At 44.2% G+C, this 19416-nt stretch overlaps 1 protein-coding gene across 1 annotated transcript; it reads left to right on the top strand.

Annotated features, from left to right (window-relative positions):
* The first annotated feature begins 782 nt into the window (after positions 1 to 782).
* Positions 783 to 19082, top strand: IGFBPL1 (insulin like growth factor binding protein like 1). Its single transcript, XM_067315928.1, has 5 exons — positions 783 to 1272; positions 16574 to 16683; positions 17766 to 17882; positions 18224 to 18376; positions 18792 to 19082. Exons 1-4 carry the CDS (start codon positions 783 to 785, stop codon positions 18371 to 18373), a joined length of 867 nt encoding a protein of 288 aa, XP_067172029.1. The 3' UTR covers positions 18374 to 18376; positions 18792 to 19082.
* The last annotated feature ends 334 nt before the right edge of the window (positions 19083 to 19416 follow it).

Here is a 19416-nt window from a genome sequence, read left to right as displayed (position 1 = left end):
TGCACGCATGCAGAGAGGTGCACACAGTTCTCTGTGTGTGTGTGTCTAGGTGTCTAAGTAGTACAGAGCTGTGTCAGACTATATTTACAGGAAGGCTGCACCTATCCCTGTGTTTTGGAACAAATTGCACAGATCTATATACTAATTAGTGTGTCTAGGGGAAGAGTACAGAGTTCTCTGTGTGTGCACTGGGGTGCACAGCTCTCTGAGTGTGTGTGTGAGTGTTTAAGGGGTGCATCGGTCTCCAAGTGTGTGTGCACACATATAAGGTGTGCTTGGGTCTCTGTGTGTGTATAATGGTTGCATGGGTCTCCAAGTGTTTGTGTGTGTGTGTAAGGGGTGCACAGCTCTCTCAGTGTGTGTGTGTGTGTGTGTGTGTGTGTGTGTAAGAGGTGCATGGGTCTCTGAATATGTGCATGTGTGTGTGTAAGGGGTGTTTGGGTCTCTGAGTGTGTGTGTGTGTGTGTCTGTAAGGGGTGCACGCGTCTCTGTGTGTGTATATGGGGTGCACAGGTCTCTGAGTGCACGTGTGTAACAGCTGCACAGGTGTCTGAGTGTGTGTAAGGGATGCAGGGATCCATGAGTGTGTGCGTGCGTAAGGGTTGCGCGGGTCCCTGAGTGTGGAGAAGGAGGGCGGGCATGGTGCCTGGCAGGGTGTGGCCTGGGGGGCTGCGTCCCCCCCCCCGACGGCGCTGTCAAAAAGCAGCCGCGCAGCCGGTGGGCCCGCGTTGCCGGCGGAGGCCGAGCGGCAGCGGCGGCGGCGGCGGCGTCGTGCCCGCACCATGCCCGCGCCCCCGGGGCTGCGCCGCGCCGCGCCGCTGCCGCTGCTGCTGCCGCTGCTGCTGCTGCTGCTGCCGCTGCTGCTGCCGGCGGCGGCGGCGGCGGCGGGTGCGGGCGGGTGCGGGCCCTGCGAGCCGGGGCGCTGCCCGCCGGCGCTCTGCGCCGCGCCCGAGCTGACGGCGCCGGATGAGTGCGGCTGCTGCGAGCGGTGCCTGGGCGCCGAGGGCGAGCCGTGTGGCGGGCGCGGCGCCGGCGGGTCGCGGGGGCCGCGTTGCGGGCCGGGGCTGGTGTGCGTGAGCCGCTGGCGCCCCGGTGCCGGCGCCGGGGGACTGGAGGGCACGGGGCTGTGCGTGTGCAAGGAGGACGGCGCCGTGTGTGGCTCCGACGGGCGCTCCTACCGCAGTGTCTGCGCCCTGCACCTCCGCAGCTGGGTGTCCCTGCAGAGCGGCGGCGAGCGCATCCGCAAAGCGCATGACGGCGAGTGCAAGCTCGGTGAGTGCCGCTTCCCCGCCACCGCGCAACCTTCCCGCACGTGCCTTCTCCGTCGCGCCCGTCCCGAGACCCTTGCGTGCACCCGCGGGCGTTTTGCACGGAGAGGCGGGGGCCCGGCAGGTTTCCCGCGAACACCTCCTCTGGTGCAAGTGTTGGGCAGGCTGCAGGACAAAAGTGCCCCCCACCCCCACCCCGCCGTGGGGAAGGGGCTGCGGCTGTTAGAGTGGGCCCCCGCGGCATAAGGCACTGCGCTGCGGGGAGGGCGCAGCCCGCCCCCCCGGGGAAGCACGGGCCCGGCCGAGGCAGGTCTGTGACCGAGGGCTGCGTCTCCTTGACTGGTGTGATCAAGGCAAGGCCCCGGCGCTGCCTGGTGTGGCTGACTTCGCAGCACAAAACAGCAATTGAGTTGCTGGGATGGGCCAACAGCTGAGAGTTTTCCCAAGGAGTTCTTCTTCTGTTATAAGCAGCATTTCCCAGCTGTCTTTCCTCTTTCTTGAGCCCTTCCTGGGCTCCTCCTGTCTTCTTTGGGTGCAGAGAAGGACACCTGGGGGAAAAAAATGCATTGCTGAACACTGTTCTGGTTGCTCCCTGGATAGGATCATCTCCTCCATGGGAGCCACCACTTTAGCACAGTTGAGTCTTCCAGAGGGCAAGTATCACCTCCAGACCAGAAAGCACTGCAGTTCCAGGTTAGATATGCTCATGTCCAGTATTAGAAACATGCAACACTGCCAGTTGGATAGTTTGTACAAATTAATGCAGTTAGCATTTCAAATAAGTTTGCTTGTGCCAGAGATGGTACCCTACCAATGAATTAATTTGGGAAATAGAACCAGATACCTACATTCTTGTGAGCTCTGAAACAAAATAATCACCACTGAGTTGAGAGAAAGAAAAAGGACAACAATTTTTCCATCCCCAGGTTGCTTTGTTTAACCGTATCCTGCAATGTGCACACTGTTTTATGTATCTGAATATCTGGAAGCTTTAATTCTGCAAATGGATGCATTTAGCAGCTCATCTTACAAAGCCTTAAACACATGTGGTATTTCAAAAAGTAGTTTATACTGCCAGGAAGTTCAGTCCTTAAAGCCTAGCACATAGCATCTTTTCTGAACAGATTCTTAACATACAGTTACACACTACTCAGCATGTTAAATATCCCTTGAAATTAACTCTCTGAGATATTTCTGTGTTCCTTTCCCCTACTAAATTCAGCTGCACACATCCTCAGGCAAATCCTACATTCTGCTCAAAGCCCATTGTCCATTGTCTTCTGCTACCTTCTGTGTATTTAGTTGTCAGCTATAGCCCATTTTGCACCCCAAATGCTAGAGAGAGATAGGGTTTGCTGCATGCAGGTGCATTCACAGAGTCCGGACTACACTGACATGGTATAAAAGTCCTGCCTGGGCACTACAGACTGTGCACATGGTCCCTGTTGCAAGATAAAAGTAATACTTTCTCAGCATCCTGTGCTCTCCACTAGCTCTGCTGGTTTGAACCAGTAGGACATAACCTGATCAGTCTCTGGTTTTCTGTGCCTTTTGCTGGCTTATGTCTCACACCATGCCTGCACATCTTGGCTGCTAGGGCCAGCTCATGTTTTCCTGCATCTTCTTTCCTTTTTTCCAGTCGTGACAAAAATGGACCCAAAGATAGAGGTATTTATGTATAAGTAAATACCTCATTATATCATAACCAAGGGGCACTAATTTATTCAGCTCTAATCAGGGGGGGGTAATTTTTGACAGTCCTCCTGGGACACTGGTGGAAACCTGGATAACAGCTGCTTCCTTTGCTATTTGTGATCAAAACACCCTTTCTGGTTTGTTTATTTTTAATGAGCTTCCCTGAAGCCCATAAGGGGAGGTGGGGGAGGAAGGGAGTCGGGGGAGATTACTGAATGTTCAGATTCTAATAGTCTAGCTTTGTCACAGTTCTGGTCTACCCCTGAGATGGTATACACTAAGATTGTTTGAAATATTGGAAAAAGTCACCCTTTGCAATAGATTTCCAGTGTTCTGGATCTTATTAAGGAAAACGTGTTAAGTGGGGTTTGAAACCCTAGGCATTTACAAACAGTGCTTGTTTAGCTCCAGTGCCAGCCTTTCGAACAACAAACATATGTATAAAAGGCTTCATGATATTTGCCCAATAAGCCCAGTTTCTTCTGTGTTTCTGCATATCTGAGTTTCTGAAGTGAGACTTTTTCATGTGATGGGGCATTTGAATAGCTCACAGGCTGCTCCGAGGAACTAACACCAAGAATGTTCTTTACAATACTCTGAATGTATAAGAAAATTGATGTATAATCTCCTTTCATCTTCACCAGTGCTTTTCATACTCTCTCTAATCTTCTCACTGACTCAACCAGCAAGAGATTAGGCAGAAGCTTTACTAAATTCTGTGCCAGTGGAAATACGATTAAATATTTATAAATCAGAATTCTTTTGGTAGGTCCCCAAGAGTTAGTGCTTTCTCCCTGAAATTGTCTGTAATCTGCTTTATTACTCTTATGTGCTATATCAGGTGTTTATTTTACTCTGCAAAAAAGGGATATCTCATTTTCCGCCCAGTCACTCTGTTCCAGATACTGTGTGCTTTAAAAAATAGAAGCCTTTTTATAGGTGAATGTTTTGGATGCTAAACTAGAAGGGAATATTATCTGCAGATTTGGTCGAGAAGTGTATCATGATGTCAGGATTACACAGGGTAGTGCAAGGAAAGCTATCATGTTACAAACCACACAAAGTGTGGTTATTTTCCTCTCCCAAGAGCACAGCAGAAATGGTGAACGTAAATGTTGTTCTTTTTCAGCTTTCAGATGTATGTAATTATGCAATTTCACTCATTTAAGGTTTATTTATTATATCACTGACCTAAAGGAAGTGGAAGCTTGTAATATCCAAATCTGTACTGTTAGATAAAAGTGCATAATGAACTAAATTGTTAGCATTTTATTCCTGAAAAATCATGACTGGGAAGATGTTATATCAGAATTTCACAAACCCAGGCCACTGAAGAATGAAAGTCCATATTCTGCAAACACACAGAAAGTAGTGCGCCTTTTCTAACACCATTAGTTACTGCTTAGGTCATTCTTGACACAGGTGTAGCTAACCTGTTCTTAAAATCCTCCAAACATCTCCCTCATTCAGCTAATCTTGCTGCTACAAAACTTTATTCAGTATTTAATCTAAATTTCCCCTCAAGCAGTTCAGATCCATCATGTCTTGTCTTGCCCACTGTGGCAAGACTGCTGTTCACCTCCTCCCTGTCTGTAGAAACTGATGCATCTAAAGAACATGCCCATGACTTCCCCACCCTGCCCCGATTAAGCATCCCTGGTCCTTTTGGTCTTTCTCCCCTTTTCTGAACACCAGTCATTATTACTGCTCTTCCCTAGGCTCTCTCTGTCCTGGGTTCTCGTTATGCTTATGTTGCTCATCAGCCCTGTGCCTTGCATCTCTGGATGTAAATGTTAGTTGCCCTGGGCAAAGATCCTGGGTTGCAGACAAAGCAGACTTCCTTCATTTGTTCTTTTGAATTGCTTGAGAGTACTGTGACAGGGAAGAGCCATAGAGTATGTCCTCTCCTCCTCTGTGGGATCCCACATAGGACACAGCCTGCAGAGAGGACTACTTTTGGGGGGCAAGCTTAGTATGCTGACTCAGCCTCCTTTCCCCAAACCTGCAGGGTTTGGTCCAGGCTCTGTAATAGCACACAGGTTTCTCAGCACAAATCTTCCCTGTGCAAAAGGAGGACTGGGGCCTACAGTTTCACTGGGAACTGTGAGGGCTCTTTGCTTCTGAAAATGCATCAAAATCCAGCCCCCTGTCTCTTTCCATCCTCCAGTCAGGCAGGCCAGAAGCTTCAGTAATCAACTCTACGCTAAGAAACATAGCCAGATGCTCAGGATCATTCAATATCAATGCTCACTATCTATTTTTAGGCACTTCAAAAGATGCAGCAAGTGCTCCCATCCCTGGTGAGGTCAGTGGAAATGTGCATCCAGCCCCTTTCAAAAATGTTTGAAATGTTATGCTGATTATGTTATGCATTAATCCAGTTCTGCATTCAGGATGCATCCATAGCCCTTTTCAGGACTGATAATTTCTGAGCTGCTTTGTGCGTGTATTTCTTTAGGATTTTACTTTTGAAGTCTTCATTAGATCAGCATGATGGCTGCTCAGTTTGAGACCTGGCCTTTGTTATGCTAAGGGCTTTGTGGCAGTTCAGCCTGTGCAGATCTACAGAAATCCTTTAATGCCTCAGTATTATAAAGCATCTTGAGCTTGTTGTATGAAGCAGGAAGAGCAGTGTTCACTATGAGCTTCTGAAGTGCAAAAAAAGCCATGGAAATTAAGGAATGTATGTATGTGAGCAGGAGCTGCCTTCCATGCTGAAGCAGATTTAATCCTTGCCTATTACAAGTTTTGCATTATCGTCTTTTAATAATGTATTCATAACCATGAATGTCCTTACATGTATGTTTATATGTTAAAAAGAGAACACAATCCAAAATTATATACGTGTTTTCAGTCTTCCCAAAATGTCCTGCTCTCCTACTTTGTGTGACTGTAGTCTGAAGCAGCTGCATTGAATGTGTATTAAAATATCTCATCAAAAATAGAAGTCTGACCATAGCAAGAAGTGAAAATAGCTTGCTGTGCCAAGAGACTTTTTAACCAGACTTCGTTTGTTAGTTGGGAAATAAGGTGAGACTTAGCATTTCACTGTCATAAGCTTTTCATTTCTTTGGATATGTCTAACCTAACTCTCTTTTAAGGCCTTTTTAACCTAAACTGAAAGAGAAATAGATCTTTTTTGTGTTTTAACCCTCAGTATCAACATCTGCAGTTGGTTTATGACTGTGCGTAGTTTAGAAAGTTCAGATGAAGCTGTGAGATGTTTTCTTCACAGCTTACTAGATTCAGGAGTATTTAGTTTCCCAGATATTGTTTCAGGTATGTGAGACTCTATTTGGGAAGCACAGCCCTTGCTAACTGACTGGACATGCTGGCCCACAGTCCTGCAGTAACTCTGGTGCATTTGGCTACAGTGGTTCAAGATGACCTTCGTTTCTATGTGTTCCACAAATTGCATCAGGCCAAGTTCAAGATGCCGCTTTAACCCAGGCTTGTTTTTCCTGCAAAACTGTGGGTTTTGTTCTGTTTTTTAATTGATGTTAGGACGTGAGCAACAGACAATTAGCTTCTATTTTCCAGAGAAAATAGCAGATACAGATATACCATCTTCTGTGGGACTTGTTAACTCTATAAATGTGTTGTCAGTAAAATCTGACTCTGTCTCTTTTAAGAGCAACTTAGTCTTACAGTGCTGTAAACATGATACTTTTGTTGCATTGCATTGAGATTCAGCATCTAGTGTGCCAGTATTTTTGGCAGGATGATTTTGCAGGACATCAATACCTTCCAAAGACAGAGCTAAAGCAAAGCATTGCGATTAAATACAGAACAGTCCTGCTGTACATCACTGACCATTCAGTAACTGACAGTCTTAATCAGTGGATGTTTGCTTAGATTCTCTTTTTATGTTTATAGCAACTGGCACCAGTTGCTGGAGCAGAAAACTGCATTAAGGATTTTGTACAGTGATAGCAAAGCAGCAGCAGTGACACTGTCTGCTGCATGCAAAGGGATGGGGGTATAAAAAACTTTTTAGAAATGGAGGTTTTGATTTCTTTCTGCACTTCTGTGTAGTTTGGTGTTGAGCTTGAGGGGCTGAAATAATGTCTGCAGGTATGACAAAGAACTCACAGAGCAGCTGTAAAAGACTAGTTGGCAAACACCAGCAAACAACTGGATCAAGCCCTTGGTGTTATATCACAATTTGCCAAAGCCACATGTGAACCAGAGGGCAAGTTGGGAAGGGTGGTATTTAAAATTCCATAATTACAATTTTTAATTTAATACTGCTATTTCCTACTTGTTTTTTCCTGGCAAAAAACAGCACAAGCTGATTTGACTTCATTCTCTGCTATCTCTGCACACCCTGGGAGTAAGCTATGGAAATGGGCTGCCACCATCAGCTGAACTGCTTTCCCGCCCTGTTAATCTCATTTCCTCCTTTTATGGTCTGGACAGCAGTCACTCACTATCATACAGTTCATGCTGGCACTCCTCAGCAGGGTACTAGTGTACCTCTTGCTGTGAAAGCATTCCACAATAACTTAGACTATCACCCTCAAAGGGGAGGCTGGACAGTACTTCCCACATGTGCTTAGCTTCTGGTCATTCCAGGCTTCTCTGGCAGCTTGTGCCATGGCTGGATATTCTCATTCAAGAACATTTTATCTCCACAGCTCACAAGCAGAGCTGTGTACTGTGGAAACACAAATTACAAGAGCAGTATTTTGGCAGCTCATAAAGGGAGATGCAGGCACTAATGTGGCTGTTGAAACCAAAACCACTGGTGGCAGAAGCTTTCTAGTAACTCTGGAAGGGACTTAAGGGAATTTCAGCAAAGTGCAAAACTGCCCTTTATATTTTGTGGTGGTTTTACTTCATTTCGGCTTCACGTACATCAAACAGCAGGCATTTGTTCCATTGGGGGGAAGGGGAATGATGCAGGAATAAACACTGAACAGCCTTTGCCTTGAAGAAAATGTTACATTCCTTAGTGACATGAAAAGAGTGAGGAAGGCATTTGAACTGCACACTACCTGCCCTCACAGGCTCGGAGAAGGGGGGCAGTTAAGACATCCCAAACCCTTTTATCACTGTTAAATAGCTTCCCTCTTTCTCTGGGAGGGGACTGAGTAGAGACAGGTCCTGTTTATTTGGGAACTGTTTTCTTGTAAGCACTGGGACAATAACTTGTTCATTGCTGAAGTCTGCTCCTCTTAGGAAGCCTCTCTACTCTTCTGCCATGTGAGATAATCCCAAGCAGGGGATTACTGCAGTTTAAATGAATGGTTGCACATACTTAATAGGTTCTTGTTTAGCAAATATATCAGCTGTGTTTGGACAAACAAAAATACGAATTCCTTTGGATTCTAAAGGCAGCTCCAGAAAGAGTTAAGCCCATTACCAAACTTGTCACTGAAAGAGCTGGTTGTAAATGGGAAAAGGCTTGGGGAAAGGACTTCTCCAGCCATAGTTGCTTCTTGTTTGTGGCATATTTAGTAACTAAGGGAGGCCTAGAATACCACTTTGTAAAAAATACAAAGGATCTTCACGCATGAGATCCACTCAAATGCCATTCAGTTTCAGAAGCAAAGCTGCAGTTAGCTGAATTAAGCTATTTAATGTTTGGTGTTAGAATTGTGATTTCAATACTGATTAGCATAGATCATTAGCATTAGCCTTTCATGCAGCTGGTGACGCACAAGTCTAGTTATGTTTCCCTCTTGTTACTAAAGCACAAAGAAAGTCTGATGCTTTTAGGTTCTCCTGTAATTTCTTCCTTATTTTAAAAAGTTTTATGATAGAACCATCTAAAATTGCATCTACTTTGTGAACAGCTGCTGTCAGGAACACAAATGTTATTATTAAAAAAAGTCATAATCTGCCAAAGACCTTTCTTGTTCTCAGAGACCTCACTATTTTTAATAATTCACTTTTTATGTTTCAGAAATCCTTACTCCAACCCAAGCTGTAGAAATCCTTTTTCACTTTTAGCAGAATTCTACCATCAAGTATGTGTATTGCAACAGCCATCATTTATGAATATATATTACCCATGAAAATGTTTTTCCTGGGAGCTGGTCACTTGTGAGGCCTAAGCAGTTGGGGCAGGTTGCCTATGTCCACCAGAAAGGAGACCTGGTGGATCTTCCCTTTTAAAGATACAATATAATCCAGAGCCTGAATAGATTTCTCCTGCTAAGTGCTCCCTCTGTCACTGGTGGGCACAGTAATGCCTAGAGTACTTATAAAATAGCTACTGATACCTCCACTGGCAACAGACACATGGTGAAGGCTTGAGGATAAAAAAGTTGCTTAATGGGACCCAGTCTGGTGGCTCATCCCAAGGTTCATCCTCATCCCTGGAAGTACATGTCAGACCTGACCTAGAGCCATATCTCCCAAGTCTCAGCTACGTCTTCTGGAGGTGATATCCAGTGAGGTGTCCAGCCTTAGAGGTCTGTCATGACAGTGTCTCATAGTGTATTAGCAGCAGGCCTGTGAGTGTCACTAGGGTCCAGCTCCAGCGTGCCTGCAGTCTCTTTTAGCTTGTGTGGGTTAAGGCTTTGTCAGGAAAAAGTGTTGGGAGAGGGGAGCGGTAAAGTTCAATGCCCTGCTACCTCGGATGAACAGACAAAGTCACCCTTTCAGGGACTGATTCAGCCACACTGTAGTATATGTAGCCTGGCCTGGGGATAGTCCCTCTGTGGGAGAAACTCAGAGTTTCTCCAGGAAATGCACAGGAAAGAAACCAGTACTAATTGCAGTCCTCAAGCTTATTGCATAAAAGATTTGGAGTGGTGAAGTCCATTTCTAATACAATGAAGGAGAAGTAATTTGAAGACAGAAGGTATAGAAAGACCTGGTAGATGAAAAAACATCCCTCAGAGATTGAAGACTTACTGAGATTTCGGATTTAAAATCAGGATGCTCTAGTCCACCTGTCTGTCTGCTTTTCACTTGGATAATCAATAGAAGAGCAAAAATGCTCTGCTGTTGTGTTTACCAAGGCTTGTTCCGGGTGATTTCAGGCACAGGAGTACTCATTTCAAAATTAGTTCTTCAGGAGGCATATTAAACAGTGGCAAAATCCCAACTAGTGTTTTTAATTCTATATATAACAAAGCCAGTATTTCTTGATATTGCTGCCCTCCTTATTTGGATTTCAATTCTTTCTTTCCTGCCTAAATAAAGAAATGCACTATTGGATTAAATCTTTATGCTGCTCTACTGGCTACCTAGCAGACAGCCATATAGTACAGCAGAATCCTGGTGAAATTACTCTTGCCCTCCTGCATTTTTTGCCACTCCTGAACAGAATGGACACAATGGTTTAGTGTTCTTTCCAAGTTTTTAATAACACAGATCTGCTAACTTCTATCATATGAGAAAATTATGGAGCATTTCATATGGAAGGCATTGGACAGAAACACTGCAGGAGCAATCAGTGGCCTGAAAGCCCAGTTCTCACTACCTTTTCCCCCTCTGCATCAATGGAACACCTTTCCAAAGAAAAATGTGATGTTTCTGACAGGCCTCCAAAAAACACACACAAAAGGCCTCAACCAGCCTCTTGTATCACTCTAAGTGCATAATGAAGTCAGTATGAAACCTGCACTGCAATTGCACGGTCTTTAAAGTAATACCTGCAAAAGAATTCACTATAGGCTGACCGAGATAACACTGATTTTGAGTGAGATTTGAGATAGTGATGAAAAGAAGCATAAATACAAACATTTTTTTTCTTACCAAAATAACTACCAGTTCCACATTTGTTCCAACATGCAGAAATAAAAAAGTTTACATTCCTGAGCAGTGAAAACACCCATGATCTTTTTGCTGCAACAGAGCTTCGCAAGCTGATAACTCCCTATCCAAGAATCTTCACACATCTATGGATGATTAATTCTTAACAAAATGAGGAGCTCAGACTGTCTGTCATTAATAAGCTGCACTACTGTTTTCAGACAGGAGCCTGCCATTCAGACAAGCAGGAATAACAGAGCTCATCAGGGCTGGTTTCCCTACTTAGGTCTGGCTCTTCTGGCTTCTGTACAAAGTGTGGTCTTCTAAATAAAAGATACAAGTCCTTAGTGAGGATGATTGAGCAGCACTGATTTCTGGTAACTCTCAACTTTGATGCCTCAAGTTCAGATTATCAGAAGTAGGGTCTTCTTCTCCAGGTAGAATGCTTCTGAAGCCACTTTATACTTACTATGGGTCGCAACCCAAAAAGCAGAATATTTTTCCAATATGGTCACTATTTCAGGGAGAATCCAAAGCAGTCTGCACAGCATTTGATATGCAAATGTCTGTATCATAGATACTTTAATGATCCATTCCTCTTACATGTTGATAGCTTCCTCAAAGCTGGGAAAATGAAGGTAAAAGAAGTGAAAGACATCAGGAGAAATTCTGCGCCCAGTGCAATATGATCAGAACTATGTGCTTCTTGCTTCCCAAAGCAAGAAAGTGTGGGTGGATGTATGAGCCAGACAGTCAAAGAACAAGCAAGTGCTTCAAATCATCATCCATTTAGCAAGACACTGACGTTAGGTACTGTTTTTCAGGCTCTGTCACAGTATGGCTTCCCCCTCCTGTTGCAGTCCTCTCTTGGGTACAGTCCAGCACAAGTTCTTGCCTACTGATGACTTACCTTGCTCTGTTTTTCATAGAGTATTAAATTGAATTTTCCTCCATGTTCATTTTTTCTGTCTTTCTCTGCTCAAAGGGAGATCACTTAGTGTAAAAAAAAAAAATAGAGGTTGCTTTGTCTGCTTTGAGGATAGGAAGTGCACTATAATCCAAGATAGACAAAGGAAAGTCTGGTTATTCCAATGGACAGCCAACACAAGAGACTCTATCTCTGTGGCTGAAGACAGAGGGCAACTGATTGGGCAGGGAGGTCCCATCTGACATTTATTGTGTGTGCATGGGATATAAAGTTTCAGAGGAGAACTTTAGACCAAAAATCAGAGGCTTGGGAAACACAGCTGAAAATATGAGCTGCAATTAAGCAGCCATAAAACAATGGACACAGCATGAATCAGGTTGCCTCCTGCCCTTGTTTCAGAGAATTGAATCAATCCTCATGCTGACACTCAGCCGGGGGTCCTCAGTGCTGACTGCTCTCCAGCCAGAGCAATTTAAGAGCTCTGCCTGGTAAAACTTTAGGCTGGTTCTCAAACAGATGTGCTCTTGATGAACTGCGGTTACTCTACAAATCTGTTCCACTAGCTTTCCTTGAAGAACGTTGCCCAAAACTGTATCTGCTACTGATCTTTAAATTAGCAGTGTTTTATTTTCTGGGGCACAGCTGATCTGAAATTGATGCTTCTTCCTAAGCCAAGAGAGCATGTTTATTTAATTAGTTCATCAGCTTTTTACAATCTGCAGTGGCTCTTAGAGCAGCATGTGGCTCTTTCACAGCATGTGTTTATTTTACAGGTGCCTATTCTATGAACTTAGCCCAATTTCAGCATTTCTAAGGTTGGTGATCATAATATACAAACTCTTTCCAGCCATGCTCTACCTGTCCTCTGTCCTGCTCTCTACTGGCTGCATCTCTCAGAGGACATGATAACACAGCTATCCTTGGAGCTTTGCTTGTTAGCTTACACACACTGACTAGGGACAACATCTAGATGGAATCTAGTGCAGTTGTGCACAAAGAAATTCTTGGAGCAGATGAACAATGACCCCTCATTCTCACCAAGATCTTCCCGCATAGAAGGAAATAGAGCAACTTCAAAAGAGCTCCTGCCACCAAATATATGCATACTGTGACTTCAAACCTGTAGTGGAAGCCATATAGCAAAGGGCTGCAGGGAACTGGGAAATCCCAGAGAGATGAGTTTAAAGATGAACCTGCTTGCCTTATCATGAATCCAGTTTTGTAAACTTTTTTGTATCCAGACAGGGTTACTATGTAGCTCTCAGGGAGCCTGACAGAAGCCACAATGCCACAGCTCCATGCCCCCAGGTCCAACCAGCAGTGAAGTTTAGCATGTGTTCCCAGTAAGCTCACAAAGACATGTATGCAAGGTATACAAGGTTATCCAGGAGAAAAGCTAATAATGAGTTTATTGAGAAGACAGGACAGCCTGTGCTGATCAGGCACAGGGCATGGCCAGAGAGGGCATGGCCAGGGCAAGACCAGCAACCTGTTTATGTCTAACTGGCCCCTTTTATCCCCTTTTACCATTCTGTTTTCCCATGTTTGTTCCTACCCAAACCACCTTGATCTCTCCCTTTCCCCACTCTTGATTCTGCCCCTCAACATCCCATAAAAGTCTTGTGAAATCCCCAAATGCTGTTCCCCTGCATCCCATAATGTGTCCTGTATTCCTTAGGCAGTAATCCCCCTCCATGTGTGAGATTACCTGGAGAGCCACTGCTGTGACTTATAGTGGTGGGTGTCGCTTCGGCCCATGAGGCTGGGGCAGGAGGTCCTTCCTCTGAGTGAGAAAAGCATGCTTTTGGTTCCCTGTCTGCCACTGTGCATGTGTGTGAGGTGAGAGCCTTTAATGGGCCGGTCACTCTCCTGTGATGTGCCTGGGAGGAGCCTAGGGTAGGTATATTCAGGTTCCCCCACCTGCCATTGCTTCTTTGCCCTCCTTTGTTTGTGTGGAGACAAGCTTTTTATCACATATGCTAACAGTAGGCTTAAATAGCCAGTCTTCAGGGGAAAGCCAGCACAGAAGAGATTGCTGGAGTCACCCTTGCACTGGGGGCTGCTACTCCAGCACAGAACAAATAGTGTCACTTCTTGTGTGTACAACTGTGCCCTAGTTCCATCTGGGATGAAGGAAGAAATCCAGCCCTGGCTGTCCAGCCATCCACACAAAGCTTGTTCATTAAAATTTTTTGTAGAGCAAATATGAATTTTGCTGGGAGATGATTGCACTGACAGCTGCAGTATAAAGTGCTCTGATAAGGCAGGGGAAAAAAAGGGCATGTTAATTTCAGGCTCTGACAGAGCCTGTGCTGCAGGGGTAAGCTTGGAAGTAAGCTTGACAAATGAAAAATAAGCCAAGTCCAAAAGTGTTATTGCCAGATATGAAAAAAATACTGCAAACAGTGGAAGGTACTTAGATATGATTGCTTCTGGATTCCCTGTGACAATCCAAATGCTACTTTTTATAAATGCCTGTGACACAAACCCAGTTCAGAGAATCAAAAGGCTCTAGAGAGAAGCAGATCAGGGTGAGAGTGGTGGGACAAGGTTTTCATATCCTAAAATATGTCTATAGGTTTCTATGTACCCTAGAAGTATTTGCAAAGACCATTTTTTTGGGTGGATTATTTAGATCCTTGTTTGGGGTATGTTACAGCAGCAATAACTTTTGCTTTTACTGAGCACACATCACAACTACATGGTAAGCGTGGCACTCAGAAAAAAAAATATGGAATTTCTCACCTAGACATCTATCAGTAGATAACCTTTTCTAAACATCAGCAGGCTAAAAGTTGGTATCTGGAGCAGCACAGCAACTAGGCAACAGACTGGCAATTAATTTTGAAAGCCATGCAATATCAGAAATCATTGAGCATAATACCCCACTTCAGTTCACAATCTGTCATAAAGTGTGCTTTCTTCTCACAGAAGGCTTAAATTTACATCTGAGTATAAAAGAATTTTGAAGCAGATGTGGACCATTAAGTTATGAGATCATCAAAGTCCTTGAAAATATAATAGACTCAGCAGATAGTAATCTTTGAATCCATGGGGACTGAAGTGTGCATTCTGTTTAGGACACTTTATCTTCTTACAGACTCAATTAAGTGGCATTACTGCAAATATTCATTTGTCAGTGGTAATTTTACAGATAGAGAATCTTGTAACAGATGGGCTTTTTCCCTTTTTTTTTGATTTTTCAAGGAGTGATGTATCCTGCACCAGCTAGCAAAGAGCATGGTGGGGGTGAACCTTCCCTCTTCCAACTGAGAATATGCCCAACAGTAGATATTCTGTCTGCATCCATGTATTGCATACAGCACAGAAGTGGGATCAGGTGCCAGGTTGTCACAATGGGTTGCCTTGTGTAAAATGGAGAATGGAGATGCATTTGGCAGGCAAGTTGGGAAATCCTCACTACAGTGCTAGCAGTTTGCTGGGTATTGTTAATGTGCAGGGATTCCCTCCTGTGTTCACTGCTGTTAGAGGAGGAGGGCTTGTGTGAAGAGGAGCAGAGGGAGTGGTGTTCAGGATGTCTGCTTGCAAGTGACCTTTCTTTGTTGAGGCAAACATACTTCTAGAAAATTGGCTTCATTTGGCAAGAGCATGTTGTGTGAGGAAATCCATCATCATTAGTAAATGTTGCTATAGATACACCTAACAATGCTATCTTCCTGTGAGAAAAAAATGATAATACAGGGAGACAAAGGCATCTGAACCTCACTGCAATTTCTCCTCTCTCAATGGCTGCAAATGAGCTACTTTGTCCCAGGAGCATTCTGGAGACTATTGACACAGTTTAAATGAGAAACATGTTTCCAACATGCTGTTGTTACCTAGTGCCTTTGTTAGCCTTATGGCAGATTGCTGTGGAATTGTCTGGGTTTCAGACGACACTGTGTGCAAAAAGAGCCCACCTCTGGTGAAATAAAAAAAAAAAAGCTAAGGAACATCTGCTAAAAAAAAAAAAAAAACACTCCACATGATCCTGATTCTATACTGACCCATGTGTGTGCCTTGGTGAGACCAGGCACCTGTCTGTGCTGAACCAGAGCTTCCCATCACACTGTGACATCTCAGCTTGTGCTGAGATACAGCAGAAAGAACTGATTATGGTGATAGTTGGCTGGGAGGAGTATCAGCACAGCTGGAGACACATCTCTCTTATTAGATAGCTACCCTCAAAGTTATTTCTGATATCTTCCCTGCAGAGGTGACTCAGATGTGAAATGTGAGGGCTTTAGAGCACTGTGCACTGCATCTTACAAAAGTAATTGTCTTTAACATTATCTTTAAGATTGTTTTAACACTAGTTAGTATAACAATAATTTAGCATTGTCTTTAACAATACTAGATAGGGAATTCATGAGAATTTTTATTCAATGACAGTTAAAACTTGTTAAAACCATATTCATTTTGAAAGTATCTCCTTTGCATGTTTAAACATCCAAAATTTCAAACCAGCTAGTTCTGATTCAGATACAGGAGAGACAAGAAAGTGTATGGAGAGTTCACATATCTGATTATTTTGTAATAATACATGTTTGTTCTGGAAGTGTCTGGTATCTCTCATATTTCCTTGATATTAGAGCAGCACTTTGTGGCCATGGCCATGCATTTACAGCTTTCCTCCTGCTACATTTAGGCAGTGCCCTGTCCCATCCTCCTTGCCTGCATTGCACCACAAAATGCTGCCTATTGCTACGAGCTGAGCAGAATGGGAGAAACACATTTGCTCTGGTCTGCCTGGTGGTAGGCGAAGCACAACTCAGTTACTCAGTTACATAGTGAAAGTGAGGTTTCCAGGCAAGAGGGCTGAAAGCCAAAACTGTTTCTGCCTTAGAGTGGATTCCAAACCATTCCTGACTGAACAAGGGGACCTGTGCCCGGTGCATTTGGCATGGCTCACAGGGAATGCTGGGCCATGACAGGGGGCTGCATTGCCTCCAGGAAGGTATTTCTTTTCTTCCAGCTCCTGTGATTGTTGTGTCACCAAAGAAAATTCACAATGTTACTGGGGCCCAAGTGTACCTATCCTGTGAAGTGAAGGCTGTGCCCACTCCTGTCATCACTTGGAGAAAGGTATGCTGGGGATCTGATACAGGAGGACTACTTTCAGTATCTAGATACAGACATGGCTGTGCATTCCTATGCATGCTTTCTCTGTTACTGTACTGCATTTCAGATAACTGCATTCATAGTCCTGTGTACTGTCTCAGAACAGTATGGGGCCAGTTTCTTCCAACACTTCTATAGCCAGTAGTTTCCATCTGTGCCCGTGTGGGGTCTAGTCCTCATCTCCCTGAGGGGGTCTGGTGAATTCAAGTGTCCTCCTCGCAGTACTTTACGATAATTAACAATGTTAGAGTGTCTTGCCAAACATTGTGAAGTAGGGAATGGCTCCAGCAGTCAACAGAGCTAGTGTGATGTACAGCAAGCAGACATCTACCCGTATGTCTGGTAAAACAGCCTATGTCATGCTAATGCTTTGCTGTGCAGTTTTAGCTCTGTGTCTGAGGGCTGCTCTCTGATGAGAACAGCCTGAGGCATTTCAGGGTGCATTGCACAACAAAATTGATCTAGCAGCTTCAAGACTTGAGAGCAAGTGAAATTTCCTCGGCGCACCAGATACCTAGAGAACTGGATCTGGAGGGCATCTGTGCTGAACCTCAGGGGAACACTGAGCACCTTGGAGAACATATGCTGACCAAAGGGCATATGGATCAGAGTGTTCAGAGGTACTGAAAAGTGTTCGCAGGTACTATACAAAGCCCTGTATGATAAGAAGGGGTCTGCTCTTCATCATTAATATTGGAGCTATCCTGGGAGACTAGGTGAGCTCAGATGTTCCTAAGGGTCAATAGGTCTCAGATTCAGGGATGATAAGAAACAAGGGGATCAGAGAGTCTTGACACTGGCTGGGTGCATTTAGAAATAGGTGCATTTCACCAGTGCATTTCTCTGGAGCTGCAGAGAGCACCTTCCCAATGAGCACATCCTCACTTTTTCCTACTGTGAGTGCTGCATGCTGCTCTTCTGTCTGCCTGTTTAGATGTGTCAGTCACAGCATGCCCAGAGAGAGAATTGTATCATCGGGAGTAAAAGTTTCTAACAGGTTTCAAAGATCTCCTCTAACATCTTCCCACTCCTGTGAAAATCTGCAGGTCTCAGAATCACCCAAAGGAGTAAAACTTCTGGAGGAACTGCCTGGAGACAGAGTGAACATGGCCGTGCAAGTTCGGGGAGGACCTTCCAAACACGAGGGCACAGGGTGGGTTTTGGTAAGTCCAGCAGAACAAACTGCTCAAGGACAAGCATGGATGGGCAGTGGCAAAAGACCCTGGTTGTAGCGAAAAATGACCAAGTTCCAGCCATCTCCATATAGTGCACCCTGGTGAAATTGGTGAGAGAAGGACCATGTAGGAACATCCAGGCAAACATGTTGCACAGAGCAGATTGTATATAATGACTGTATTGGAGAAACAGCATTTTATGCCTGTTTTGAACAGATGGCAAATTAGAAAATGTTAGATCTTCTTAGTTGTGAGAGTGAGTCCCAAGCTGCTTTCCAGAATGCATTTGCATGCTAATAATAGAATATTTTCTGTGCTGATTTTGCCAGATTAACCCACTAATGAAGGAAGATGAGGGGGTCTACCAGTGCCACGCTACCAACATGGCTGGAGAGGCGCATGCAGATGGGAGTATCATGGTGACAGAGCAGAACAAAAGCAAGAAGGCATCCCTTCTGACATGGGACAACCCTTCCTAGAAGGTAATACTGAGAACACTAGTATATTCTTTTCTCAGGAAGGAATTTCCTTCCCTTCTCTGAAGGCTCTGTTATTTCCAGTAGTTCTAGTTTGACATTGGTCCCTGTTGTAACGCGTGCTGGTGAAACAGCATAGGTTACGCTGGACCAGCAAGTAACACATTGGTGAATTGTATGCTGGGTGTAAAGAAAGACCAGAAAGTAGGAGACCAGGAGGTGTGAAAGAAAATGAAGAGAGAGGCATACATCATTTTAAAGGCTGTTCTGGAAATGCAGTAATTTGTGCAGAAATCTGTACCTTCAAGAGAGTCTGTGGGGAAAAAAAAAAGCAGTTTAATAACTATTTAGCAAAGTTCACTTCTTTATTAAACAATTACTTGGTAACATTCTCTCAAATTTGTCCTCTCTCCTATTCCAGGGAGAAGGAATTTGTTCATTTGAGAAGAGCTGAACTGCGGAGCACAAGCTAAAAACAGTCAGTTAGTGGCCACGTTTGCTTCCTTTTGTTGTAAGAGTTAGAAAATGTTGCTTTAATACTCTTGTTATAGACTTAATGTGACTTTTATACATTTTCCTATTTAGAAGATATGTGATTAATACTGAAAATGCTTAGGTGAAAATCTGTATTAATATTGAAAATACGTAGAAAATACATAGGGAGAAAACACAGAGCAATAAAAGCAAGGAATTTTTTAGCATTTTTAACTGACATGTTGTCTCTAGCATGTTTTTTCATGCTTCTAGTGGCACACTCAGGGTGGCAGTCCCCCACCCTGAGGAAAAGACCTCTTACTGTCACTTCCAACAAGCCATGTTAGCCCCCAAGAGAAAACCCTACAGAAAAAGCATTTTTAGAGCAAATCATTTTTGAGCAACCTGAACATATAAGAAAAGCTTTACTAACTCATACCATTTGCTTATGCAGTTGTCACTAGATTTGCATGCCTGTTGGTACCCCACATTCTGGAGGAGTTAGAATTCTCCACTCTTCAAAGACAGCTGGGCCAAGCATCTGTAACCCTGCTGGACCAGAGCAGATTTTT

The sequence above is a fragment of the Apteryx mantelli genome, chromosome Z (genome assembly GCF_036417845.1).
Source record: "Apteryx mantelli isolate bAptMan1 chromosome Z, bAptMan1.hap1, whole genome shotgun sequence".
Lineage (NCBI taxonomy): Eukaryota > Metazoa > Chordata > Aves > Apterygiformes > Apterygidae > Apteryx > Apteryx mantelli.
The sequence above is the reverse complement of the archived record's forward strand: the minus strand, read 5'-3'. Positions and strand labels throughout refer to the sequence as shown.